At 44.1% G+C, this 27,712-nt stretch overlaps 1 protein-coding gene across 1 annotated transcript in view; it reads right to left on the reverse strand.

Moving 5' to 3' along the window:
- Window positions 1-27,712, reverse strand: part of gckr (glucokinase (hexokinase 4) regulator) — a 95,212-nt gene that overhangs the window by 51,888 nt on the left and 15,612 nt on the right. The window contains exons 5-11 of the mRNA XM_078541988.1: window positions 26,728-26,789; window positions 26,577-26,643; window positions 25,900-25,953; window positions 24,542-24,636; window positions 20,325-20,430; window positions 10,304-10,422; window positions 7,038-7,136 (exon numbers count right to left, since the gene is read on the reverse strand). Coding sequence (XP_078398114.1) covers window positions 7,038-7,136; window positions 10,304-10,422; window positions 20,325-20,430; window positions 24,542-24,636; window positions 25,900-25,953; window positions 26,577-26,643; window positions 26,728-26,789 — 602 coding nt within the window. The remainder of the gene's footprint in view (window positions 1-7,037; window positions 7,137-10,303; window positions 10,423-20,324; window positions 20,431-24,541; window positions 24,637-25,899; window positions 25,954-26,576; window positions 26,644-26,727; window positions 26,790-27,712) is intronic.

The raw sequence follows: 27,712 nt of genomic DNA on the forward strand, positions 1-27,712 counted from the left end.
GTGGTTTTCAAACATTTTCAAACATTGACCTAATCTGAGAGATTTTCTGTCCAAACCTGCAGAAGTCAGAGCCAGCTACCTGAAGGAAAACAAGTGCAGTCAGTGGAGAAGATATTTGTTATTAGTGTCTGACAATGGGTTAATATTCAGCCAGCAAATACAGAAATATTCAGACATCTGACATATGGACAGAAATCTGATATGCGTGGAGGAGTACACAAAAGTCAAGAGGCTTTAGATCAATCCTTTAGCTTAAAGAATGAGAATGCATGTACTAATGTATATGAAGCACTTACATATACTATAGGATCCCCCAAAATGTTTTACAAGTCAATTGTTTTTGAGATGCAGTCACTGTTATATGGACAAATGCAACAACTAATATTGCACACTTCAAAGTCTCACAAACAGCAAAAGCATAAATAGCCAGATAAGTTGTTTTTGATAATGTTAGTCAAGAGAGGGTTGTTGGCTAGTACACTTGGGAAAGTCCTGCAGTATTTTGAAAAGCGCTTTGAGATTTTTGCAACCATCTGAGTAGGCAGATGGTGCCTTGGTTTAATTTTCATCTGAGAGGGAGTGTTGCATTATTGCTACCTCTGATAGTGCAGCAAGCCCTCACTATCGCAGTGAAATAGCTTGGTAGTTTATAATAAATCTGTTTAAGAAAATTAACAGGAATCTATGTACAGGGTGAATTTTGACCAGAGTTACAGCTCCCATCTACCATAACTTAAGGGAAAAAGCTGCAAAAATCTTGGAAGAATGTATTTCCCCAAGTCCAATCATTATGTTCTGTGCCATCTTAAAATACACAAATGGCTAAACATGATTGAGGCTGCTCAGAATCTTTATTGCATTCCCCTGATTCTGTCTGGTTGCTCAAAGTAGCATTAATGACATAGAACAACTAATTTCCACTTTAAAGCATTCAGTGGTCAGCCTACTCTAACTGTAACTATTCATAAATCTTAAAAAGAATACCGCCCTAATCCAGAAGTGTTTTGGCAAACCTTTTCTTTGATTTGACAAAGACAAAAAGCCAGAACAACACTGCATCAATTTTATTTCAACATAATCACATACAAGTGAGATGATTGTGTGTTCCCATTTGTAAAGACGACAAAAGGTTGGTCAAACATTCCATAAAATTCACATTTAAACCGACAATATGACCTTTGGAGAGACCAAACACAGATTGGGTGATTGCAATGTTGAATACCTCCATTCATTCTTCTAGTATGAACCTGGTTGCTTGCCAATTTAATTCTCTTCCACTCCTCTGACTTCGCTGTTCTTAGCCTCCTAAGGGGAGATGGTGGCATAGTGATAATGTCATTGGTCTAGTAATCTAGAGGCCCAGGCTAATGCCCTCGGGGCATGGGTTCAACCTCCCACCACGATAGCTGGTGGAATTTAAATTCAATGAATAAAATCTATAATTAAAAGTTAGTCTCAATAACAGTTATCATGACAGCTATCATTCACTAATGTCCTTTAGGAGTGGAAATCTGCCATCCTTACCTGACCTGGCCCACAATCAGACCCACAGCAATGTCATTGACTCTTATCTGCCCCCTGAGATGGCCTAGCAAGCCACTCAGTTCAAGGGTGATTAGGGATGGGCAACAAATGCTGGCCTTGCCAGTGATGCCCATTCCCATTAAATAATGATTTAGAAAAATACTTTCCAATGAAGCTCAATGGGTATGTTGGAGCCGCCCACGCCAACAATTAGAGGGCCACTTAAGGCCTTTAAAAAGGCAATTGATCCCGATTTTACTTTGCCTATGTGATTTCGTGCTCATTGCACAGGCAAAATGGGCAGGCGGGCAGCCCACTTTTAACAAAACCTCATCCAAGGGCGGGTTAAAAAGGTTCAGCCTCACTGCCATTGTGAGTAGTGAGGAGTTTAGGAGATAGTTTGCTGCTAGTTGCTTATTTGAAGTTGACAGCTTCATCTTTGTTCTAAGCTTCAGTCTTAGCACTTCTAGGCTTCAATTTCAGGACTCAGGAGTGTCTCCAAGGCTCCAGAAGGATTTTGATCATGTGGACCCTTCCAGGCACCAGACAGCCTTCTATTACCCTCCGTTGGTGGCACCCCCTCTGAGGAGGAAGAGAGGGGCAAAAGGGAGAGGAGGCCAGGTGTCCAAATGCAGCTTCCAGGGGAGCGACCTGTGGGAGGAGAGGCACAGGCACAAGGGGTACAGGGCCAACAAGTATTCCAAGGTGGAAGGGGCTGCAGAAGACGCCACTATTCTGCTGCCAGAATTTACAGGCAGCATTGCAGCTACCTCAACATGTCCGAGGTGCATCGCCTCTCCAGGGACACTGTGACCTCCATTTGTCAGATGATTGAGTCTGAGGTTATCTCCAACTGTGTGGGTGGACACCCCATGCCAGTGGCTCTGAATTTCACAGTGGCCCTCAACTTCTATGCCTCCAGCTCTTTCCAGGGGTCAGTGGGGGATCTGTGTGGAGTGTCCCAATCAGCTGTCTGCAGTTGCGTCAAGCTGGTGGCTGATGCTGTGTTCAGGTGGGTAATGACATTTATTAATTCCTGTATGCTCGAGGCCAGCCAGGCTGAGTGAGCCAGAGGCTTTGCAGCGATTGCTGGGATCCCCCGCGTGCAGGGTGCCATCGACTGCACACGTGGCCATCAAGGCGCCAGTGGTTTAGTCGGGTGCCTTTGTCAACAGGAAGGGTTTCCACTTGATGCGCATCCAGATAGTTTGTGACCACAAGACGCAAGATTCTGCAAATCTGTGCAAGACACCCTGGCAGCTCCCATGACACGTACACCCTCAGACACTTACAGGTGCCGGGGCTCTTCAGTACTCCAGCCCAACTGGATGGATGGCTACTGGGTGACAAGGGCTACCCGTTGAAAAGGTGGCTTATGACATCTCTCCGTCACCCAAGGACAGAGGCAGAGCAGCGTTATAATAGGCGTCATGCCTCCACAAGGGTGGTAGTAGAGGGGACCATTGGTCTTCTGAAGATGCACTCCTGATGCCTGGACCGTTCAGGGGGAGCACTATAATACCCCCCAGAGCAGGTGTCACTGATAGTGGTTGCATGCTGCGCTCTCCACAATCTGGCACTGGCAAGGGGAGACCCACAGGAGGAAGAGGATCTTGACGCAGCTCCACAGGCCATAAATGATGAATCTTGTGGTGAGTCAGAAGAGGAGCATGGTGAGGAGCATGGTGAGGACGTGGAGGCAGATATTTGTATCCTTCAGGAAGGCAGGGACACCAGGGACGGATTGATCCACTGCTCCTTCAGCTAGGCTGCCAAAGATCTGCTGCCACCTCATCACAGGGCTGCTGCCTCCATCCCGGATATCTGAAATGACCCTTTCCTTTGAACCCAAATTCTACTCAATGCCTGTGCAATAAAGTTTAGAGCCACTCACATCCAACATGAGTTATTGGGGTGCCCTGCACCTACAAAACAAGTGACAAATACTCATGCCATTAAGACAAAAGCAAAATGTATATCATGTTGGCACTCACATCAAATGAACATAACTATATGTGGTGTTAATGCCTACACCAGTAAACATATTAACAATACATGGCAGAACAGAAGATCACCCATGAACAGTCCCTCTTGTGCTCATAGTGCCTTAAACTTACGTTTATGAGTGCTGTGTCTTGTTGTGCCCCCCTCGCTGGCAGGGGCATTGGAGACAGCCTGCTGATCTGCTGTCTTGTTGGCCTTGATTAACTTGGCGGTCGTCCTCTGGCCAGTGGGGCCACGGCTGGCATCTCCCCAGTCATCGCAGCCTCATCAGATGCCTCGGCCACTGGCAGAGGAGCGGAGGAGCTGCAGCCGTCATCCAGAGCGCCCTGAAAGGAGCCCGCAGAGACAACAAGCAGCTCATGCGCCAACGCAAGGTCGCTCTGGGCCTCCCTGCTCGCCATTGATGGACGAGCACCTAGCTGGGATACTGGGTGCCTCATCCATCTCCCACACTGGCATTGACCAGCTGAGGGCATTGCCTGTGTGAGGGTTTGCAGGTCTGAGTGCAACCCCGGGAACCCTTGTTTCTGTTCCTGGAGCTGCCTCTCCATGAGTGTCACCACTCTCTCAATGGATGAGGCAGTGCTCTCAGCCATGAGGGTCAATGCAGTGCTCAGGCTCCGCATCGACTCCTCTCCTCTCAACAGAGAACATAGCACGCATACCCTCATGGATCTCCGCCAGATCCTCACGCACATCCCGCTGGACATCCAGCATCTGCCGCCTAATGGACGACTCATCAACTGCCTTCCAATCAGCATGATCCTGGTCTCCAGGAGTCCTCCGACTGCCAGCGCCCTGGAAACTCTCTGCCTCCACTTGCTCATCAAACGAGTGTGAAGTGCCCTCACCGCTATGCACTGACATTCTAGCTGATGATCTAATGCCCACGTATCTGCGGTATCTGCACTGGTGCTTGGTTCAGAGAGGGGGCGTGACGCAGGTGCATCTAAAGCCCAGTGATCCTCTGGCATCAAGGGTGGCTCTTCGGGGTCCTGCACTCGTGGGTGAGCTGGCGATTCTAGGGGAGAACAATAATATGTCATTAGTTTAACTCATCACACTGTCACCATGCATGCCAGGTGCCCTGGTGAGACAATGGAGATCTGCATCATGGTGCCATCATCTTTAAATGATCAATGTGGACTCCAGATTTGAGGGTCCCATTAATGATGATACTACACAAGAATGTTTGCACCATCTGACACTCTCACCTCTGTGCACTGCACCCTTACCTTCGCCAGAGACTTCTGCCTCTCCACGGCAGGCTGACCGAGGCGGGTGGTGGCACTCCAGCTCCAAGTCATCCATCTCGTACCTCATCAGGATGAGGAGGTTTGGGGGACCTCCACCTGTCTTAGTTCTTTCATTGGTGTTATGGCTTCTCTTCACCTGAAATGACAGAGTAACATTGATTTGTCCACTCTCTACCTGCACTGCCATTGCAGCCTGGCAAACCACCACTGTCCCCGCCCACCCGTCCGACACCTTGCAGGGCACAGTCGAGTCATAGCCCTCGACCCGCAAGGCGCTCAGGCCAGGCAGCCAGGGCTCACCACCTTGGCCAGCCCCAGTGTCAATGACAGTTGGCACTCAGACTCTAACACCCCTGAGTTTGACGGGGAGATAGCTAGCCCTTAACTCTTCTCCACACTGATCCATATCAACTCAGTACTCACCCTGCCAAGTCCAGCAGATCATTGAACCTTTTGCGGCACTGGACCCATGTGCGCCGCACAAAGTTGTGGCTGCTGACCTCGGCTTACACCTCCTTCTAGGCTTTTTTGGTCAGGTGTGTCGGCCTCCTCTTGCCATCCCTGGGTACTAGAGTGTCCCACCTGACACCAACCTCCTCCACAAGGACTGCAAGGCACTCATCCGAGAAATGGGTGGGCCAAGTGCCCTCCTGCCTGATGTCTCCAGCTGCCGGTGAGGCCATTGTTTGAATGAAATAGTTTCCTGGACATACTCCAAAGATTCTCCCCTGGCCACCTTCAGGGAGCTGCCTCTGCCGGTTTTAAGCACCCACTGGGTCACCATTGGACCCAGCGCCCGACAGGTCCCTACCCCTGCCTGGCCCTTCCCGACCATTGAGAAGACACGTTTCATGCCGGGCGGACTTCAGTTGGCCATCGAGTGTGAAATCACGTTTGCAACATCCACTTCCGCTCCCACCAACTTGATGCGCACGTCAAGCATGAAATTCAGGCCTATGTTTCTATGTCACCTCATATTTATTTTCACTATTTCACAGCCTTCTGGACTCAACATTGAGTTCAAGAATTTCGGATCATAACCACTACTCCTATTCTTTGCACAGCAGGTGATTGTGCTGTTTCCATTTACAGCTCACCTGGACCCATTTTTGTCTCTTTGCTTGTCCCATTACTACCCCTTTTTTGACTTGCTCCATCATCCCATTTGTCCATTAATGTTTTCTGCCTTCCACTCTATCTCAGACCTTCCCTTTTGTTATTTCTCCCCTGCTCACTATGCCTCTATACTTGCATAAACTCTGTTGCATCTCTAACCTTTTCCAACACAGACAGAATATTGTAGATCTAAAGCATTAACCTTGTTTCTCTCTCCACAGATGCCAGACCTGCTGAAAATTTCCAGTAGTTTCTGTTTATGTAACCTCAGACCTTGGGTAGCCTAATTTTCGACTAGTTTCTGGTAGGATTTACAGTCAGCCATGACAAAACAGTGTTGGATAGCTACACCTTCAGTGATGGCTGACAGGAGGGAAATAAAGTAGTGAGCCAGTTGTTGAATGTCAAGGTAATTTCAGGATCGTTACAATTTTGTTATCATTCAATTCCCTACTGCAATAAAAGACACCATGAAGTGTTGCAGGAATCAATAGCAGGAACAGTAAGTTTTTTACCTGACATGAGAAAATAAAGTTACCATTTTAGATTAAGCAAAAACTGTCACACTTAAGTATTGGAAAATGAAAGAAAAGCACAGCATGAGGTTATGGCACGTGTACCATTCAAAACAGTTAGGATATTGGCAGTGCAGGCTCTGTTCTACCTGGAAAGTTAAGATAAAGAATATATCATCTCACAACACTCTGGGTGGCAGGAAATACTTTTCAGCAAGAGTTCATTCATCTGTGTGATAAAGCATCCTTATTAGTGGTAAGGATCATCCATTAACCAGATCAGCAGTACCCCATTGTTAACCTAACTTGGTCAACCCAACATTTGGTTTGGTGATGCAGCTCTCAGTGCTAACTTGCATGCCTTCCTTGCAGATTGAAACACTGAACGCTTAATAACAAAAAATGTTGCCTGGATTAAACCAGAGGCATAATTTGTTCAATAGTATCCTTGGTGCTTATTCAAATCTGCACTGATATCTGCCTTAGAAACATGTCTGATGCAGCTGGTCACAACTCTGAATCTACTGCAACCTAATTGTTTGGGGAGGTTGTAGGTGTTCTATAAATGTTAACACGTGACCGGGAATTATTTACTGTGAAGAACTTTTTCTGGTGGCCTTACCTTGCACCAGCTTGTTTCACTAAAGCAGCAATCATTTCATCGTGAGAATATGTGATTGAATGGGCTTTTTCATAACTTCTCAGCAAATCCAGCAGATACCTGTGAATTTCCAAACAACAAAACTTGTTCTTCTTCATTTGAAAAGGTTTGTGTTGTTTCTGATTTTTATTTTTCCAATATAAAACAAATTTGCATCAGTTTCATATCTAAGCCAATTCTGGGACTTGTGCACGTAAAATAGTAATGTTATACACTTTGAAGATTTAAGTAGCCAACTACACTTCCATTACTATTATACTTTGTACTACCCTGCTGATTTAATATTAAATAACCAGATCATATTATCAAGTGCAATTAAATGGTATTTTATAACCAAAGTTTGAAAAAATAGAATATATGCAGTCTCTTACTACTGCAAATATGAATAGATAAATAACAGAAAAATAAATATATAATTATTTTTGGCTTCAGTTTATATAGCAATTTTTAAAAACATTGTAGAAACTCCTTACTTTCATAATAAGAACTGTAACATACAATCAATATGATAGTGTGAATCATATTGAACTATAGAGGAGCTTTACAAATGAGAGTTCCTGGTGGGAAATCTTCACCATCAGGGGTACAGAGTGGAAATTCGGGTGTTCATCCATCGTGATTTTCCAATAATGCTGTAATTGTCAAATGCTCAAGTTTTCCATTATGTACTTCCAGCAGGTGAGGCGCAACAGTGGGAACACAAGCTGGTAAAATTACCCAGAGGATGTTTTGGTCCATACTAAGATAATTGAAAACTCTACATGACTTCTTCTGTTGTTCTGTTGCTCTGACCAGGCTAGGCTTGAATTATTGAGATCTGAGAATGGATTCTCAATTAGCTTGGGGGCAATTTTTGGAAAATTTCTCAGGAGGGGTGCTAGAGTCTACAATACATAAGCATCTGTTGATGGGGCAACTTTTTATCCTTTTTTAAATTTTAATGTTCAATGGATTTTTATGACACCCCAGAAGACCCACTTGACCAGTGACATAAAAATATTAAAAACAAAAACTATAAATGCTGGAAACACTCTGCAGGTCAGGCAGCATGTGGTGGAAGATCTGATATATGAACTCTTTTTCTCTCCGTACGGACCTTTTGAGTTTTTCTAGCATTTTCTGTTTTCATTTCATATTTCCAACATCTTTACTATTTTGCTTTTGTTTTAGAGATATTAAAAGGCTGGTTAGGAACAGAATGCCCCTTTCTTCAAATTCCTATGTTAAATTCATTTGCATTCTGCTTTAATTAAATTTGATTTTAAAAATCTTTTTAAATATTAATAAAATATCAAATATCAAACAGCTGTTGCTCTCATATAATTTATATATATTAAAAACTAAAATAAATACCATACAGCGTTTTTAGGGTACTATTTTCAAAACACCATGCAGTACTTAATCAATAATTGTGTCCTATAATCATTCTAGAATATAGTTGTTTATTAAGTAATCACAGAGATGTGGGTCAGAATGAACCATGTTGAACTTGAGCAATTTAAGGCAACCAATTGGGCAACAAATACTCATCCAAAATATACTATTTTATCAAACATTTCTGCATTTTGTATACTGCAGCTACCTTACAGTATGTACTGATGCAGTTGGTGCTTTTGTTGACTTGATGTTTTATTTCTAACCAATGAAAGAAAGTAAAAGCCTTCTTACAAAACTCTAACCTTACATCTTGCATCTCTTGCCCCTGCTCCCAGTGCTTCACCCACCTCCATTCAAGTTATTTAATCCCACCATCTTTTCTCAGTCTGCACCACCGTTTTCCAACCTGTGTGGCATAGCACCAAACAGTTGTCAGACTTCTGTCAACAGCACTCTGATACTGGCTGCTAGGAGGGTGCGGAAGTAGATTCTTGTTCTGATTTTTTTCAAAGGAAATGGGCTCTCATACAAGAACACAAGAAATAGGAGCAGGAGTAGACCACATGGCTCATTGAGCCTGCTCCGCCTTTAAATACGATCATGTCTAACCTTGAGCTTCAACTCCATTTTCCTGAGTGCTCCCCATATCCCTTAATTCCCTGAGAGACTAAAAATCTGTCTAGCCCAGCCTTAAATGTATTTAACTATGGAGCATCCCCAACCCTCTGGGGTAGAAAATCCCAAAGATTCATGACCCTTTGAATGAAGTAAATTCTCCTCATCTCAGTCCTATATGATTGGTTCCTTATCTGGAGACTGCGTCCCTGTGTTTCAGACTACCCAACCAGTGGTAACACTCTCTCAACATCAACCCTATCTAGCCCCCTCAGAATTTTGTAGGTTTCAATAAGATTGGCTCTCATTCTTCTAAACTCCAGAGGATATAAGTCCAATTTATTTAGCCTCTCATCAGAGGGCAACCCCTCTCATCCCAGGGACCAATCTAGTGATCCTTCATGTACCAGCTCCAATATCATTTCTTAAATGTGGAAACCAAAACTGCACACAGTATTCCAGATGTCGCCTCACCAAAACCCTGTACAACTGCAGTAAGGCTTTGTTATTCTTGTGCTCCAATCCCCTTGCAATAAAGGCCAACATGCCATTCGCCTTCCTAATTGCTTGCTGCACCTGCACGCTAACTCTTTGCAGTCCTTGTACGAGCACATCAAATTCTCTGAACATCAACACTTACAAGTTTCACATCTTTTTAAAAATATTCTGCTTTTCTGTCCTTACAATCAAAGTGAACAACTCCATGGTTCCGCACATTATACTCCATCTGCCATCTTGTTGTCCACTCATTAACCTGTCTATATCTCTTTGTAGCCTTTCTGCATCCTCTCCATAGTTTACCCTCCCACCTAGTTTGGTATCATCAGCCAACTTTGATGCATTAATCTCTGTCTCTTCATCTAAGTCATGAATATAGATTGTAAATAGATGAGGCCCCAGCTCTGAACCTTGCAGCACTTCATTATTCACTGCCTGCCAACTTGAAAAAGTTCATCCGCTCAGTCTCTCTGATTGCCAGCTGAATGATGAACTCACCATATAGGGACTGTCTGGTGGGGAACCTTCCACATACATATATACAAAAAAATGCTGAAAATGCACTGAAAGCTTATAAAAGCAGACATGCAACATTTTATTCTATTCTCTTTCAAATTGATCAGCCTGCTGTGCATTTTCTGTTTCATTTTCGATTGCTGGCATTTTACAAGTAGAGGGGAAACAATTGGGTGAATTAGTTTCAAATAGGAAATGATTCATGAATTTATAGAACATACCCATCTGTGATGTCACTGTTGTTTGCCAAAGCCTTGTGTGCAGCCAGGAAAATGGTTTCCAGGAGGATTTTGGTGACACTTCCACCTTTCATGCGGGATGATCCAGCAATTCCTTCAGGCTGAAAGATTTTAATTCCATGTAGTTTTACAATAGTAACCATATTCTGTGCACACAGGAATTTATTTTCTAAATATTTCCAGTCCAACAAGATTGTTTGCATAGTTCCACTTGGAATACTTTTGTTAGTATTCTATAATGCAATTAAATACATTGCAGTCTGAATATCCCAATGATTTTTCTACATTGCTTTGAAGGAAAATATGTGACTTTTGGTTTAATTGGTTTAAAAAAACACTCCAGAAACTCAAAATTACTCCACTTTTTAACATGCTAAAAATCTGGCAAAGCAATTGTGTAAAACTGTAGGCTGCAATTTTTTTCTTAGAACCTGGCAGGATTATACCTGGATTATGCACACGACTGCCCTCTGATGCTGACTTTACCATGATCAGTGTGTTCTGTGCAAGGGCTGGGATGTATTTAGCATGGGGCAGACAGGCACAGGCACACTGGGCACATCCCCAGCATCCACTCATCTCATTGGGCAGGATCTTCCTGTCGGCGAGCAGGGGTGGCGGGGCCCGTGCGCTGACGCGTAAAATGACGCGCGGTGATGTTGGGCGGAACTCCTGACGTCATCCCATCCCAATTAAATTTTCAGGTCGGCGGGGACTCAGCAAAATCAGCTGTATGCCCGCCGACCTGTCAATGGCCAATTGAGGCCACTGACAGAGTCATTTAACTAATTAATGGACATGCCTTTCCAACCTTAAGGTTGGCGGGCATTAGAAAAAGCATGAAACCTCATCCACGGGCGGGATGAGGTTTCATGTAGGTTTTTAAAAACTTAATTGAAGTTTTTTGAAAAGTTATGGACATGTCCCAACTCATGTGACAGTGTGACAGATCTCCCTGAAGCAGCACTTAACCTCAGGGTGATGAGTGCACTCTTTCGTGCGCATGCGCAAAAGAGCGCACTCTCAGGTTTAGGGATTCCCCCCGCCCGCACAGGGAGCGCATAGCGCTTCCGTGCGGATGTCACATAAAATGGCGCCGCGCCCCCAAATCCTGCCAATGCAGTCAGGGGTTCAAAGCCTGTCTGACACTGGGAAAACAGTGACCCCAACAATGTACCCCTCAGACCCATTTAAAGGGGACAATCAAATTTAAAAAAAGAAAAAAATGCTTTTCTGGGGAGGACGCAGACTTCTTCCCCAGATCCTAGCACTGAGGCACATATTCATTGCTGACAAGTGCTTCACTATGTATCTTTCTGCCTACTAGGTTGGGCCTCCTTCCAGTTGCCCCTTTCCATCCTACCGCACAATAGATGCCAGAATGTGTTTCTCATTGGGAATACCCCTGTGTTGTTTTTTTGAGGGAAGAAAGGAAGATACAATGGAGTTAGGAATGGTTGGTCCAGAAGCACAGGAGACTCATGGCACCTGCTGATGTGCATAACTCCAGAATGTACAGGCCCAAAATGCTCCTTCTTCTCGCTGACCCAGGAGCAATAATTCCAGATGCTGCACTTCACCAATGGAAGCCACTTAATTACGCCACATGCTACAATGCACTCGACAGCCCACCTCCACAAGACATCATTGTCAGCGGCCACAACTGTCCTCCACTTTTATGCCATTCTTGCTGCCACTTTAGATGTCAGTAATGTTAGCCAATCAGTTTTGTGCAGATGCATGAAGCAAATCGCAGTTGCACAGCTGGTTCATGACTTCCCCAGAAGCAGCATGGCAGGGGCCTATAAATTTATGGAATTGCAAGACACCTCAAAGTAAGGAGTCACTTATTGCCTGCATGACTATACATGTTTTCTTAAATTTAATCACCTACTTCAACTTGAAAGAGTTGCACTTTCTGAATCTCAAGTTTACTTGTGACCAGATGCATTGCATCATTCAAGTTCATGCTTGCTTTCCTGGTGTCTTGCATGATGCTTTCATCTTAAGAGTGCCTGCACTCACCCAGGAAAGCACTAGGCAATGCAGTGCCAACTATGTAAGTGGGTTGCAGGTCCTGCCGCAGAGAGTAGAGAGTAACACAACTCTGTGACAGCCTCCCTAGAGAAACCTAGTGTCCTAATGCACCAGTCCTCAATAAGACAAAGGTACAGTATATTAACCTAGATTGAAGGTTCTGTTTGGACGGTAAGGATTCCTGCTAGCTGGTATTCCTGCTCCTGTAGTTCTCGGTGCCCCTTCCTTCAGTTGCTGCTCATCTTTCTCCTTTAGCCAAAACTGTATTGTTGGAAGGATGCCCATTTTGGTAAAAAGTGCATTACCCCAGTACCCCTTAAGATTTCAGAAGGTAATTCAACCTTTGAATACAATCATTTTAAATATAGTAACTTGTCATTAGTAAAACATTTCCAGAGCCTTTGCTGTGTTTTATGTTACAGCAGATCCCTTTAAGTAGCATTGGAAATGACTGACTCCTGACTTGTACAGTTCGTGAATGGTGGGTGAGTTGAGAAAGAACAGTGGCAGTGCTCATTGATATTAAATCACTTTAAAGTCTCAACTGCGTAACCTGATGCCTATTTAAATATGTTCATTAAGCCCAGTTTGTTTCTGGTGGGCAAGCTGGTCATCTAAATCAATGTTTGCCTAGGAATATGGTAAGGTGTTTTCCTTCACCTTTCAATTTTTGTGCCATTGCCATCCCATTTACAGGAGTAAACCTGACATTAATCAGCCTATTATTGTCCCACAACCTCTTACCATTTACAAACACTACTCACTTCGCATCTTTTTTTCCCCCACTCATCCCAATATCATGGAGGCCATAAGAGACCTTCTGGCATCCAAACCCTCTTTGGTAGCAGCTTAAACATGAAAAATAGAAAAACAGGCCAGAATTTTCCGCCCATGTTGGCGTTGGGCGTCATGGTGGGTGTGAGAGGACAATATGGCGAGAAGGCCAAAAATTGGTTTTACGCCGTCATGAAACCAGTTTGTGATTGCTTGCTCCTCATGACAATGGTAGGCCACCTTTCCCGCCATCCAACGTCGGGAACCAAATATCAATGCATTTGCATCTGATCACCTTGCCTGCTCGCTGGAATTGTCCCCCACATCAAATTTACCGCCCAGGTCAGTGGGAAAACACACCATTCCAGAACACATCTGGACAAGTGTGACGTACAGAAGTCAGGACTTACCATCAGGCTTTGCTCAGATCATGGACATCCAAGCAGCAGATGATGCTGGAGCCCTACAGCTACCGGACCCTGGGGGAATACGTGCATCACAGGCTAGGTGGATTCTGATGGACATGGCTCTGCTGCAAAGCAGCTCACAGAAGGTGTGAGGTCTCTGTTGATGTCTCAGGTCTGCTTCGGGGTATCAGTGTCTTGGCCAAGGGCCGCTACTGGTGATTGTTGAGGGAGTGGAGAGGAAGGCCTAGGTTTGACTTGGAGAGGAAAGTGTATCGGGGAGGGAGAGAGGTGGGGTGAGGTTGGGACGGGGGGATGATGTTGGGAGGAGGGGGATCAAAGGTGTCGAGGGGGTGAGATTGGTTGGGGGGGAAGTGCGGGGGGAGCAGCGTGTAACGGGGGAGAATGAGGCATCTGGGGAGATAGGTGTAAAGGGAGAGGAAGGTCTAAGGGAAGGAGTTCGGAGGGGCGAAGAAGTTTGGAGGGGGGGAGGAGTCCAGGAGGAAGGAGGAGGGAGGAATCCGGGGTGAGGAAAGAGCAAGGGTGGAGGAGGGAGTAAGGGGGTGGATGTCCAGGTGAATGTGCAAGGTAGGGGGGGATCGTGGAGTCAATGACTGCCTCCTGGGGAGCGAACTGAGGGTGGACGTGGTAGGAGGGAATGGTGAGTATGAGAGTGGGCAGAGTGAGCTGGGTGGAAGGCTGAGGGTGTGATGAAAGTGTTAGAAGGGAGAGTGAGGGTAGTTGGTGGGGACTAAAAGGCAGACACAGACCCTGGGAGAAGTTCGGGGAGGTCAATTTAGATGGGGTTCTGAGTAGGATAGGGAATGTGCATGTTCACCTGGACATCCTAGAATGACAAGGATTCGAGTTGGCAGGTGATGGTGGGGAGGTGGAAAGTGATGATGGAGGGATCTGCAATGATGGGGGAAAGGATGTGGGAGCTGAGCAGAAACGTGATGGCTACCATTTTTCTCAAATCGAAAGTGAGCGGAGCCTCGTGTTGGACGGGCACAGGTGCTGCTTGGGAGTGTGATCAGTGGGTGGGTGGAGATGCAGGTCAGCTCAGATGGACAACTGAAAGTGAACCCCATCAGGCAGCAGTGAAAATGCTCAGGATATTGAGATGAGTGTGATGGAGGATGGATCCGCGTGTGTGGGAGAGTGATTGCACGAGGCTCCGAAAGGCTCTGCCACACACACACACTTCCTCCAGAATCACTCGCGGGCCAGCTGTGTGCAGCTGAACTGCTTGTTGGGGGGGTTGCGGAGCAGGGGAGGTGATGGGGAATGCAGGGGGAGGATTTGCAAAGCCTGTAAATGAAGCTGAATGACACCATTACACATTATTCAGTGAAAATGAATGTATTTTCAGATTATAAAATGGCAAAATGTGTTCACCCATGCAACCACTTGTGATCAGCAATTCTTTATTTTTCTTGGCCTACCACTTTTTCTAGGTTCTGCCCTGACATCTGCAGCAGGGGTGGAGACAACCTGTGTAATGTTTGGTCCTGTTGCCTCTGATGACTTTGGCGTGGGTCCTCTGGAGTGCCAAGGCCTTGAGGGCCCTGGCTTGCTTTGGCTGTCCTCCTGTGGGCCAGCTGCTACCCCTGCAGTGATAGAGGATGATGTTGAGGGGGCCATAGGTAAATGGAACTTGGAGATTCCCAAGTGAATGACCCTGGGGTGTCCAACTGCCCTTCATCCTCCCTTCGGGTGCCCGAAAACACCAGCCTGAGTCCTTGAGGGGAAGAAGCATCTGGAGGGATGTCGAGGTGCCCCATTTCCCTCTCGCGTTGCCACTGCAGGAACTCACCAATGGCTCCTGTAATGGAGTGCAGGTCTGCGCGCATCGCCATGGTCTGCTAAACCAGGGTCTCCATGACGTCCGCTTTCCTTCCAATGCAGGCTACCATACGTGCACATGTAGGTACCACTTCATCAGAGAGCAGGTGGACGACTCCTCTGACTTGCATGCCACTCTGTTGAACAGCTCTGTGTGATGTTCCTCCACCTTCTGTTGACTCTCCAAGACGAGTTGGAAGGTCAAATCCAGAGGCCCGTCATCTTCCTCAGACCTGACAGATGCCTCTTCCCCAGTAGTTCAAGTGCCGGGGAGCTTGGCTGAAACCGGCCTACCCCTGCTGCAGACACATGTCCATGTGGTGATCACCAGATTGTGAACCCAAACCTGCTCTAGATCTAGGTCCCACCGGGGTGTATGTCTCTGCACTACTAGGAGAATGTGGGTGAGCGTTGTGACAGATTTTCCAGCTGCTTATTTCCAGCTCTTCAATGGAGGAGGTGTCCTCTCGGCTGGAGGTGAGGACGTGGATGGAGCTGAGGGATTGGCTGGCTGAGGGTGTCTGTCGCTTGGCAGAGTTCCCGGTGAACCAAATTAGAGATAATTAGTGCATGGCAGCAGAGTCAAAAGCCGGAGAGAGAGCTCTCATGCTTGTGTTGAGAGAGGGATGATGTAGTGTAGGATCCTCACAAGGGCGTTCGCCGCTGACCTCACCATCCTTGCAGGCACAGCTCACGTCCTCACCAGTCAGTGGCATGGCATGCTTCACAAAGTGAGTGAGGGGTCTAATGTGGGCCACTCCACCCCCGGCTGGGACCTTTCCCTGCTGTTGTGAGCCAGCTTCTCCTGCAAAATACAGATGGAGAGAGTGTGAGCAGGAGGCATGGCACTGTGTGGAATGTTTGTGTGGTGAGCGGAGTCATGGACAGGATGAGGATGCGAGCTCCAGAGGATATGAGCCTGATGGAGATGTGAGGGTGTGTGTGAGAGTTAGTGGTGTTGTCCCTTGAGGTGTGAGGTCCCTGTGGGTGTGTGATGGGTTTGTGAGTGTGTGAGTGATGAGGTGGTTGACTTACCTGGGTGGAATAGATAAGAGCATTCATCCTCTTCCTGCACTGGATGGCTGACCCCCTCTGTGCTCCGGTGGCACTGACCGCCACTGCCACCACCTCCCAGGCCGGATTGGTGACTCTGGTGGACCTCATGTGAAGAGTGGGGATAAGGGACATCATGGCGACCTTCCACTGCATCCAGCAGGCGCCCCAGAGGGGCATCACCAAATTCGGCGGCTGTCGCCTTCTTTACTTTTAGGGCCATCTGCCGCTTGGATCAGCCCTGGCCTGAAGACATTAAGTAGGCTGCATTCTGGTGCATGTTAAATATGGCGCCCAGAGCGAGAAAGCGCTGAGGTCACAGTGTGGCAGGAAAATCTGAGTCTGTTCGCCAGTGAGCTGACATGTTCCTCATGGATGTATAATTAATGAGGTGGGATGGACCAAGAATGGGATGATATAGTATGAAAAGCCGCCATTGCAGCTGATGGGTAAAACATCCTTTTTCCCATTTGCTACTGCACTTATTGCAAATCTGGGGTGATTCCGCCCACATACTGTTGTTTGGAGGGCTGCAAGTCACCTGGATTTGCCACCTGATCCAGGAGGGACTGCACTGCTGTGAAATTATCTTACAGAGGCTACAGACATAAACAGTAAACTCCCCAAACAGGCCCACCAGCTGCTGCAGTGTTGGGGATTATCCCCAATGTCTGTACATACTTTTCATGCTGTTCAAGTATTTTGCTTTTAAAAGCAAGACCCATGACATCTGGATCCCAAAGCTTTTGAAACAAGAAGCGACACCTCCTGATCTTCTCATCAGGAATGTGTTCTGCTTTGTGCCAACTTGTGCTGTGTGCCTCGACCTGTGCACTTCTCTCTGGCTCAATCTCTAGCATCAGCCATGGTTCAATTGATAAAGCCCTTGTCCATGAATCAAAAGGTTGCGTGTTCAAGTCCAACTTCAGATTCTTAAGCATAAAGTCCAAGGTGATTCTCTAGTGCAGTACTGAGTGGGTACTGCTCTGTCGGAGTTGCTGTCTATCAGATGCAGCATTAAACAGAAGCTAGCTGTCTACTCTTGCAGGTTGATCTAAATGATGGTATTATTTCAAAGAAAAGCTGAAGGAAGTATATTGGCCAATATTTATCCATCAATGAACATCACTAGCAACCCAGTTTATCTAGTTATTATCATATTGCTTTTTGTGAGAAAATTAGCTGCTGTGCTTCCTACATTATAACAGCAACTGCACTTCCAAAGTATTTCATCGGCTACAAAGTACTTTGGGATATCCCGAGGTTGTGAAAGATTTTACATGAATGTGAGTCTATCTTTTCTTTTTCTAGTGATCAGGTGGATTATTGAAAGCTGATAGTTGGCAGGAACATGATGATTGATAATGCCTACAACAAATGCTCGCAGAGCTGGAAGCAGAGGGGGCATAATACATCATCATACTATATCGCACCTCTTGACTAACAAGCGAGTCAAAGGTTGTCGGGGGTAGGTGGAATGTGGGGTTGTGGCCACAATCAGATCAGCTGTGATCTTATTGAATGGCGGAGCAGGCTTGAGGGGTTGCATGGCCTGCTCCTGCTCTTATTTCGTATGTTCGTATCTTAGTGAATTGCGTACCTTTGCCTTGTGTTATATTCAGAGGAAGAGAAGAAGAGAGCATACAATGGGTTATTGAACAGAGAGCATATGTGGAGTGTGATTTTCAGAATGAGTGACATGAAGGTTTCATGCTGCAGTTTGCTGACAAGTAGTTCAGGTATAATAGTTTGAGAAGGAAAAGCGGAAGAACTGGCTGCTGGTACCAACGTTCTGAATTTCTCCGACTCTGACTTCCTTCTTTGATTGCTTCTCTCGGAGCTCTAACATTTCCTCCATGTATGGGTTTAGAGAGTTTTGGGGAAGTATGTACTAACTGATTGCAATATCTCCTACGTTATTGGTAGCTTTCTTTAAGAGTACAAAAAGTGAGAGTACCCTCTGATCAAATCCAAATGTAAGGGTGCAGACCGTATTGGGGGGCACTAAGTACTTACATACCATGTGAGGTTTCCTGTAGACTGGATCTATACAATGAGCAAAGAAACTCTTGCAGGTGAAAGGGCATGTTAGTGGGGTGGTGAAAAAGGCATATGGGATGTTTGCCTTTATCAATCGAGGCATAGATTACAAAAGTAGGGAGGTCATGTTGGAGTTGTACAGAACCTTGGTGAGGTCACAGCTGGAGTACTGTGTGCAGTTCTGGTCGCCACATTATAGGAAGGATGTGATTGCACTGGAGGGGGTGCAGAGGAGATTCACCAGGATGTTGCCTGGGAAGAAACATTTAAGTTATGAAGAGAGGTTGGATAGACTTGGGTTGTTTTCATTGGAGCAGAGAAGACTGAGGGGCGACCTGATCGAGGTGTACAAGATTATGAGGGGCATGGACAGGGTGGATAGGGAGCAGCTGTTCCCCTTAGTTGAAGGGTCAGTCACGAGGGGCATAAGTTCAAGGTGAGGGGCAGGAGGTTTCGGGGGGATGTGAGGAAAAACTTTTTTACCCAGAGGGTGGTGACGATCTGGAATGCGCTGCCTGGGAGGGTGGTGGAGGCGGGTTGCCTCACATCCTTTAAAAAGTACCTGGATGAGCACTTGGCACGTCATAACATTCAAGGCTATGGGACAAGTGCTGGTAAATGGGATTAGGTAAGTAGGTCAGGTGTTTCTCACGTGTCGCAGCAGACTCGATGGGCTGAAGGGCCTCTTCTGCACTGTGTGATTCTGTGATTCTGGGGGTGAAAAGAGGCCCTGGGCATTACTGGTTAACTGTTCCAATATAGTGGGCGGAAGGTGATAGTAAGTAGCAGCTGGACTTGGAACAGTGCAATCTTGGACAATGTACTGTCTCCCCTTGCTATGCTTGACCAAACAGGGGCACTTTGCTGCCAGATATGAGCTGACAGCAGCTGCCTTGACCATCTCCTTCCATTGGGCATGAGCACTTCCTTTAGAGCAACTTTGCTGCTCGATCCCAAGCGGAACCTCTCTCCTCTGCTTTAATTAGGTCAGCAGCACTTCCAGTGGCAGCTTCTGAGTGATATTAAGCAATAATGTTCACTCTTGCTTTCAGTCAAAACCTTGCCTTTAAATTGCTGTAGGTGTTTAAATCCTAAAGCAGAATCACATTTTCTATCCCTAAATAGGCATGCTCCCAATCAAAATATGCTAACAATATTATTCCAATTAACCCAGATACCTTGACTGCTGATGCTAACACAGTCGGATGGGGGTGAGAGGGCAGAGGTTATGACCCATCGTAGTTCCCATGACAAACATGCCTCAGGAGGAAAATTTAATCTTATAATTCTAAAGAACTGTACCTGTATATTAGTACTTAGAAAAAAGAAAATCATCTAATTTTTCAAGTTCTATTCATATGAAAATTAGATAGCATTTGCAACATTATCTCATTATTGATAGTTACATTTCTATATTTAAATATTAGGGGAATTTGATTTGACTTTGTTACTAATCATCATAACATTTGATTTCACTGATCTGTAACAGAGGTTATTTCACCATCCAATCCATTAGTAACATACAAACCAGTGAACAGACAATAAACTCTAGTTCTACACATTTTCTTCACAACATGAGAAGCAACACAATAGTAAGAAAACTAATTTGGCACTATAATGCCAAATTATAAATAACAACTACTCCCACAATGCCTTTAGTTTTAGAAGAACTGATTAACTAACTTTGCTCTTAAGAGTTTATGTTATTTGAACTGCCTAGTTCCAGTCTCTAATGGATTGAAGGTAGCTTTTATTGCTTCTTTGTTTTTGAAATGCCAGAAACTAAATTTCTCTGAAGAATAGCTTCTATGCATCTGTCAAGAGAAAAATAATTGGAAGACCATACTTACCCCAACAGCAGGGTTAATGACATATGCCTGGCGTAATTTTTGCAGCTTCTGAATTCTTTCTGCCACTCGAAGAAATGTTGAGTGCCATCCCTCTATCTTGTCAGGTCTTCAAAAGGTAATATTTAAACAGCTTTCTTAATAAATACATTCATTCAAAGTCTAGCAAATATTTCATGTGACCCATTCACCATTATTCTTTTGACATCATTCAAATTTGAAACAAATCTGATAAACAATATTTCAATAATCATGCTTCATGATTAGGAAAATTGATGCCCATGCATTGCTTGGAATGGACTAAACTATAACATTGAAAAGTAAAGTATGAGGTAGGTCATATCAACAACAACACCTTGCATTTATGTAGTGTTTTTAATGTAGTATAACATGCTATCTTACAAAATTTAACACTGTGCCACTTAAGGGGGTACTTGGCCAAAGCGCTGGTTTTAAGGAGCGTCTTAAAGGAGGAGGGAGAGGTAGTGAGGCTGAGAATTAAGGATGAAATTTAATAACTTAGGCTATAGCAGCTGAAGGATTGGCCACCAGTGGTGGAGTGATTAAAATTGAGGGTGTGGAGGAGGTCACAATTAGAAGAACACAGAGATCTCAGAAGGTTGTAGGATTGGAGGAAGTTACAGATTTAGGAAGGGCAAGGCTATGGAGGATTTGAAACAAGGATGAAAACTTTAAAATTGAGGCATTGCCGGACTTGGAGCCAATGTAGCTCAGTGAACACTGAGGCAATGAGTCAATTAGACTTAATGTGAGTTAGGACATGGACCACAGGGTTTTGGATGAAGTCAAGTTTATTGAAGGTGGAAGATGGGAGACTGGCCAGGAATGCAATGGAATAACTCAGTTTGGAGGTAACAAAGGTATGATTGAGAGTTTCAGCAGCAGATGACCTGAGGCAGGGGTAAACAGACAATGTTCTTGAGGTGGAAGTAGGCAGTCTTGTGATGGAATGATATGCAGTTGTACAATGTTATGGCGGTAAGCAGCCTTAGGCCAGAATCTTCTGCCCCCCTACCCCAGCAGGAGGCAAGGAGGGAAGCGTGGGGCCTGAAAATTTGGTGGGTTGGCATCAGGATTGATATCCAGTGCCGTCCTGCCTTCACAGGAAGCAAGTTCTAGGCCGAAAGGCCCATGGTTGACCTTCCAGTCCCATCTCCACTTGGATCCCTTAAGTGGCCAATTAATGACCACATAATGGCATCTTCCCACCTTTGCTGCAATCATTCAAGCTCCAGGCAGGCCTGCCGACATGCAGCCTGCATGACTGGTAAAACTGTGCGGGCTGCATGTCAGCTGAAGGGAGGGGTTCCCTCAATCTGTACTAATCTGTGCACGATCGAGGGCATGGACATGGGGCAGGTGGATGACCACTGACACCCATTCCCTTGCCCTTCCTGCAACTGCATGGCCCCCTCCCCCCCACAATACACACCCTCCCCCCAGCCTCATCCTCACCTAACATCACTTACCTTTATCCTGGATCGCTCTGCGATCCTGAGACTCTGGGGGTGGGTGTTCTGGCAGCAGCCATGGCCTCCTTCATGACGCTGCCAAGCGCAAGAGCTGCCAGTTTCTGATTGGCTGGTAGCTCTTAGAGGGCGGTACCTTGTTTCAAAGGATCCTCAGTTGGGTGGAAGGACTGCCTCTGTAAACTTAAATGACTGATAGGCAGAAGATATGGCGGGATTTCCTCCTCAGGGTCAGTGTGGGTGTCTCGCTGCTTTTTCAGTCAGTGCCAAGAATGGAAGATTCCACCCCTCGTGAATGTGCTGATATATAGTTGGAAGCTCATCTCAGGGTCAAATACAGCAATAAGGTTGTAAACAGTTTGCTTCAGCCTCAGGCAGCAGCCAAGAAGAGGGAAGGAGTCGGTTTTTAGGGCACAGAATTTGTGGTGGGGATCAAACACAGTGGCTTTGGTTGGCCCAGTATTTAGTTGGAGGAGATTATTCAGCACTGGATGTCAGACAAACAGCATGACAAATCAGAGAAAGTGGAGGGGTCAAAAGGGCTGGTGGTGAAGTAGAGCTGGGTAGCATCAGTGTACTTGTGGAATTGACCTCCTCTTTTCAGATGTTGTTGCCAAGAGGCAGGATGTATTTGAGAAACAGGAGAAGGCCAAGGATAAATTCTTGGGACACCAGAGCTAACAGTGAAGGAGTGGGAAGAGAAGTCATTGCAGGTGAGTCACTTCCTGTGACTGGAGAGGGCAGTTCCATCCAGCTGGACAATGGTGGAGAGGCGGTTGAGGTTCTGATATTTGATGACCCTTGTCCTAGCATAATTCTCAGTGTGAAAGAAGCTGGAAAACTCTGATGTGGCACAATATTGTGGAATTTGTTCTTATTTAATTAGTTCACGCTTTCAATGATTTTTTTTCTTTTTTTGGGATCACACCCTTGTCTAGTTATTATCTTACAAAACTGATCTTATCTCAGAGTTCAATATTTATGGTGACCAGAACTAGGTTAATTCACTCCTGTTAATTATACTAATAGTAAAATTGGAATGATCACAGTTATTAAAAATGAACAAAATCATTGAACATGTTTTTTTAGAGTTTCTATTAGGTAGAAAATAATGATAATCAGAAATAAATTTGGGAACTGGTTCAAGGATGATAAAACAATAGGGCAGAATTTTACCTGTGGTGCACTGTTCTCAATGGCAGAACAGGAAGCAGGCTCCACTTCCTCTCTCATGCTTTTTGCTGGTTCAGACAATTCTAATTAAGCGTCGGTGGAGTGCATTGGAGACAAGTGTGATCATGCGGATGGTAAGCTTTGCAGTGGTGAAACCTGCAGTCAGCTGACAATACTGTAGCTATGGGCAGGATATACAAGAGCACACTGGACAAATGGAGGCTCTTCACCATGACCACAACTTTCCTGCCGAAACCCATTGCCATTAACATGGTGGCATTGATGTTTTTCAAATTTAAATTTCACTTGTAAGCATTTCAGATTACATTGCTTTCACTTTATTCATGTGTGCATCATTGCTATTTGTTGAGACCAGTTTAGTCACAGAGCTAGTCAGAGACCTTCCCCCTTCACTTCTCCATGTCCCAGACCCCATCCTCTGTCCATACTTGGATCCTTCTTCCACTCCTCCCTGCCCCCGACCACCTAATTCCCTCACACCACTGACTTGCCCTCCATGCAAGCTGCTGTTCTCCTGCCTTCCTCTTTTGTACTGCAGAATTTAACAAGGAAAGCTGCTGACCTCAGAAACAACTGCACAAAGTCAGCTGTTGCACACCACCTTTGAAGGGACGTGAACCAGATGCCACAAGAGCCTCATGCACCGCTGACTTTATCATGAAGGTAGGATGTCATTACAAAATGTTTTAATATAATGAATATTCATGGAATGCAAATAGGAACCTGTCATGAGATGACGTGAGGCCCAACCTGCCACAATCACGCCCCTGAGTTAATCACTAAATTTGAACCTGCCATAGGGAAAGTGAAATATCAGCTCCTGCCTAATTAAGTCACCCTGCCTACCACATTTCCTGCTCTTCCTGGCTCTGTAAAATCCCACCCTTCCTTCCCAGAGACTGAGATCAATGGTGAACCCAGCAGAGGTCTAATCCTTCCAGTACATAACTGAGTGAACATGCATTATTATTTCATTGCTGCTTATTGTGTAAGATGAACACTATTGCATTAGAATGGGTTGCCTTCCACTCTTCCAGCTTTGGCTTACTGCATTCCCACTTTACTCCATCTTTGATGCCAGATATCTTCAACAATCATACCCTTACACTCTTGAATTCTCTTCCCAAACCAGCAGCTGCATTTTGCCCCATTTTTGAAAATCCTGGATTCAACCAATACTTTGACATCTCTCCTAACTCTGTGCCTGTCCCAACCCCATCACTCCCTCAATCTGCTGCCTGGTGTCTATTCCCCTCCTATAACACATTGAAGTGCCTTGGCAGATATCCTTAATTTAAGCAAGCTTAACAGATGTAAGTTGTTAGGAGCATAGAAGACAGCTTGTAATGACAGAAATACATAAATTGAAAGAGATACTTTTAGGTACAGCTGCACAACTGCTGTCCAACATGATAGAAGGATTTATGATCCTTACATGGGAGCATGCAGTTTTCACTGAAGATACAGATGAATCAGGTCCTGAGTATATTACAATAGCTTAGAAATAACTTATATTACCTTATGGATATTTCTTACCGTGCCATATTAATTGGATTGAACCCCACTAGAACAGGGATGAACTTGTCAAGGTTGTTCATGCAGACATCCAGCTGACCAGCAACAAATGGAGCCTGTGAGCAGAAGTATTTCATGTGACCTTAAAGTAAAAGTAGTTTAACACCATGGTAAACCTGAGATACCAGATACTTAAACTCCTGATCCCTATTACTTTACTGTGTTATTTTAAGCATAACACTTTTTCAGCCTCATGCCTCAGTTCAGCAATAAGAACTATGATGTGTTTCACAATGTGATGGCAAACATACTTTCTTCTTCTACTACATTAAGTCAGGAAGTGACTCAATGAATCTGCTCAGAGTAAGCATGAGCAGAATTGTGTTGACCGCATTGTAGCTCTATCTACAATCCATGCTTCCTGGGACTTCTCCTTTGACCTTTTCTATGATCATGCGAACGACTTAAGGCTCATTAGAAAATACAAGTGGGTTCAAAGTGTGTTCCAAAGTTGGAGAAACGCTGGAGGACTCCTCATGACCTCATAAATTTTTATGGACTGGAATTGTGGTGTGAACAAGTTAGCTTTTTATATTAAGGTTCCTTGCTTACTGCCTTAATGAAGGCATAGATTTGTTATCTTTTGTAAATGGGTTACTGCCTTAAGATAGAAATTAAAGGAATTTTGCATGAATGTGTAAACATGTTAATTAATAGTGCAATTATAAACTTTATTTAATATTAGTTTGAAGATAACTATATATTTCCATGCTTTATTAAGTTCAATCAAAATAACATTCATGTTTTTCATTATACCATACAAGTAATTGATAGCCATAAGTGCTAATTAATTTACACTGCAACTCAAATCATATTGGCAATGGGAAGGGGGTGAGAATTTACTGTCAAAAGACCTAATGATGCTATTACTACTGGGGTGACAGAATGAAATAAGCACTGTAATATTTTGCCTCAACTACAACATCATCCATGTCTCTCAGCAACTTAGTTATAGATTGAAGCATCAGATAATAAGTTATTTATGAGGGTGATTAATCACTTTCACAAATCAGAAGAGTGTGAGTGGGCTCCCCTATGTGAGAAAAATTACAAATGCAAGTTGAAATGTGAACATAGAGATCTGGAGAACAGGTTTGATCTTCACTGCCTAGGCAACAACCTCATGAAGTTGATAACCCACTCATTATAGATCATGTTCTATGGTAATCCAATTAATTTCTATGATGAAAATTTACCTTATTGTGTTTTTAAAAATATTTATAGTAAGCTTGGAACTGGTACAGAGCATATGCCATACTAAAAGAACAGTAACAGTAAACATTCAATTTGAAATGATGTATGAATTTGATTACACTTACTGACAATCCACATGAAATTCCAATGAACATTACTTTCTCTTTCCTTTCTGAAATCTACAAATAAACATTACATTTAATGAAAGTAAGTAATAAGTTTCTCATTGTTAACTGTATTGTGCCTTCTTGCTGTTAGTTTAAAAACATATGCTGCTAACAATATAACACTTAGGAACTGATTTTCAAAACATAACTATTTTGTTGCACTCCATTCTTGCTGTGAAAAAAGCAGCTTCTTTTGAGAATTCATGGAAATAAAAATTGAAAGAAATAAAATGAGCTACTGATTTGCTATCAGTCTCGTAAGAGTTTTACACTATCCCACAAAGTAAAGATCTACCCTGCTGCCTCAAAAGAAGAATAGAGGTGACAGTACTTTTCTGTGTGAAAATATAAACAATGGAGGTAGTTTTTTATTTGTTTTCTTAGTTTATTTGAAAAATTCTGCCCAGTCTTTGGTAAATGGTCAAAGATAATTCTCAAAATGTTATGAAAACCCAGACAAAGGAACCGCAAATGTATTCCTTATCTGCAGCACATGGCACAATTTACTATGGAATTTCACCTTAGATCTGAATTAAATTGTAGAGCAATAAACTTGCATAATCATTAAATGATGCAATTATAACATAGCTAGGTGAAAAAATACATTATTACAGTCAAACAATAATTAAACTTACTCTGTTTAACATTTTAATTCCTGCCTCTGGATTATCCTCAGGTAGCTCCTGAGAGGTTACTAATGCTCTGCAGAACACACAACAAAATAAGTTTTTTTTGAGGAAATACTTTTTATAAATACAAATCCCATATTTCATAGTTCACACTTACTTGTCTCCCCCGGCAATAATGTAACCATAGCTTGCTGTTTTGAACAAATTGTTGAAGGATGACTGAAACCAATAAAGACGGATTAATCACTTTAATTTGGCCAGCAACACAGTGTTCCTAACCAATACTTTAAGCATGATATAGCAACTAACTTATTAGTGTTTTTCGAATGTGTGTTACCCTTTAGTTTTTCCTGTTTTTCTTTCACTGAGCCACATATCCTAAGCCAGAAAGGGCAAAGGGGCACCAACCAGCTTTTAGTTCTCTGCCATTAATCTATTGGCCAGTTAAGTGGTAGAAGATTGGCATTGATTTTGAACACTCAAGTTTAATTGGTTTTCAGAATAAATACTGAAAATAATATATAGGCCAAATAATGAAATGACTGTTTTGAGGTGTTTTGCAGATAATAGGTATAAGAGAGATTATTGGTAGAACTCAAAGGGAACTGGACCATTTAAACAAATGAGCTAAAGAATCTTCCAATCATCATAGCCTGGTTGGGTCAAGGCAATTTAAGATCTGATCAATGAGCTTCCCTCCCTGACAGTTCCCCAAATTATTTGTCTTACACTTTTTTGTTATGGCCTTCCACATGGAAGTCAATGCAGGACTCTTATTTGCATATTTAAACAGTCTTCCACCTGTTTCAGAAAGACAAGCGAGCTATAGGCCCACCTGAAGATTGCATTAGACAGGCCTTAGACATCCATTGCATGTGCCACGGTGGTCCACCTAACCTTCAACTGCTGGTTGCCTGTCAAGGGCAAGTGAGAAACAGATGGCTGGCAGTCACTTTCCCCATTTCTCCACAGTGAGTCAGTCACCTACCCAAGCCAACAAAAAATGGCAACACATTTATTCCCACGAGTGTATCTCCATTGGTTTTGTCAAAAGAAAGTCAGAGCTAAGCAAATTTCCCTTCAAGTACATTACACTAATTATGCTGTAGGTATTAGAATGGTGTTCATCAATTTATGAAACT

Source organism: Cetorhinus maximus, chromosome 5 (assembly GCF_964194155.1).
Source record: "Cetorhinus maximus chromosome 5, sCetMax3.hap1.1, whole genome shotgun sequence".
In the NCBI taxonomy this organism is placed as follows: domain Eukaryota; kingdom Metazoa; phylum Chordata; class Chondrichthyes; order Lamniformes; family Cetorhinidae; genus Cetorhinus; species Cetorhinus maximus.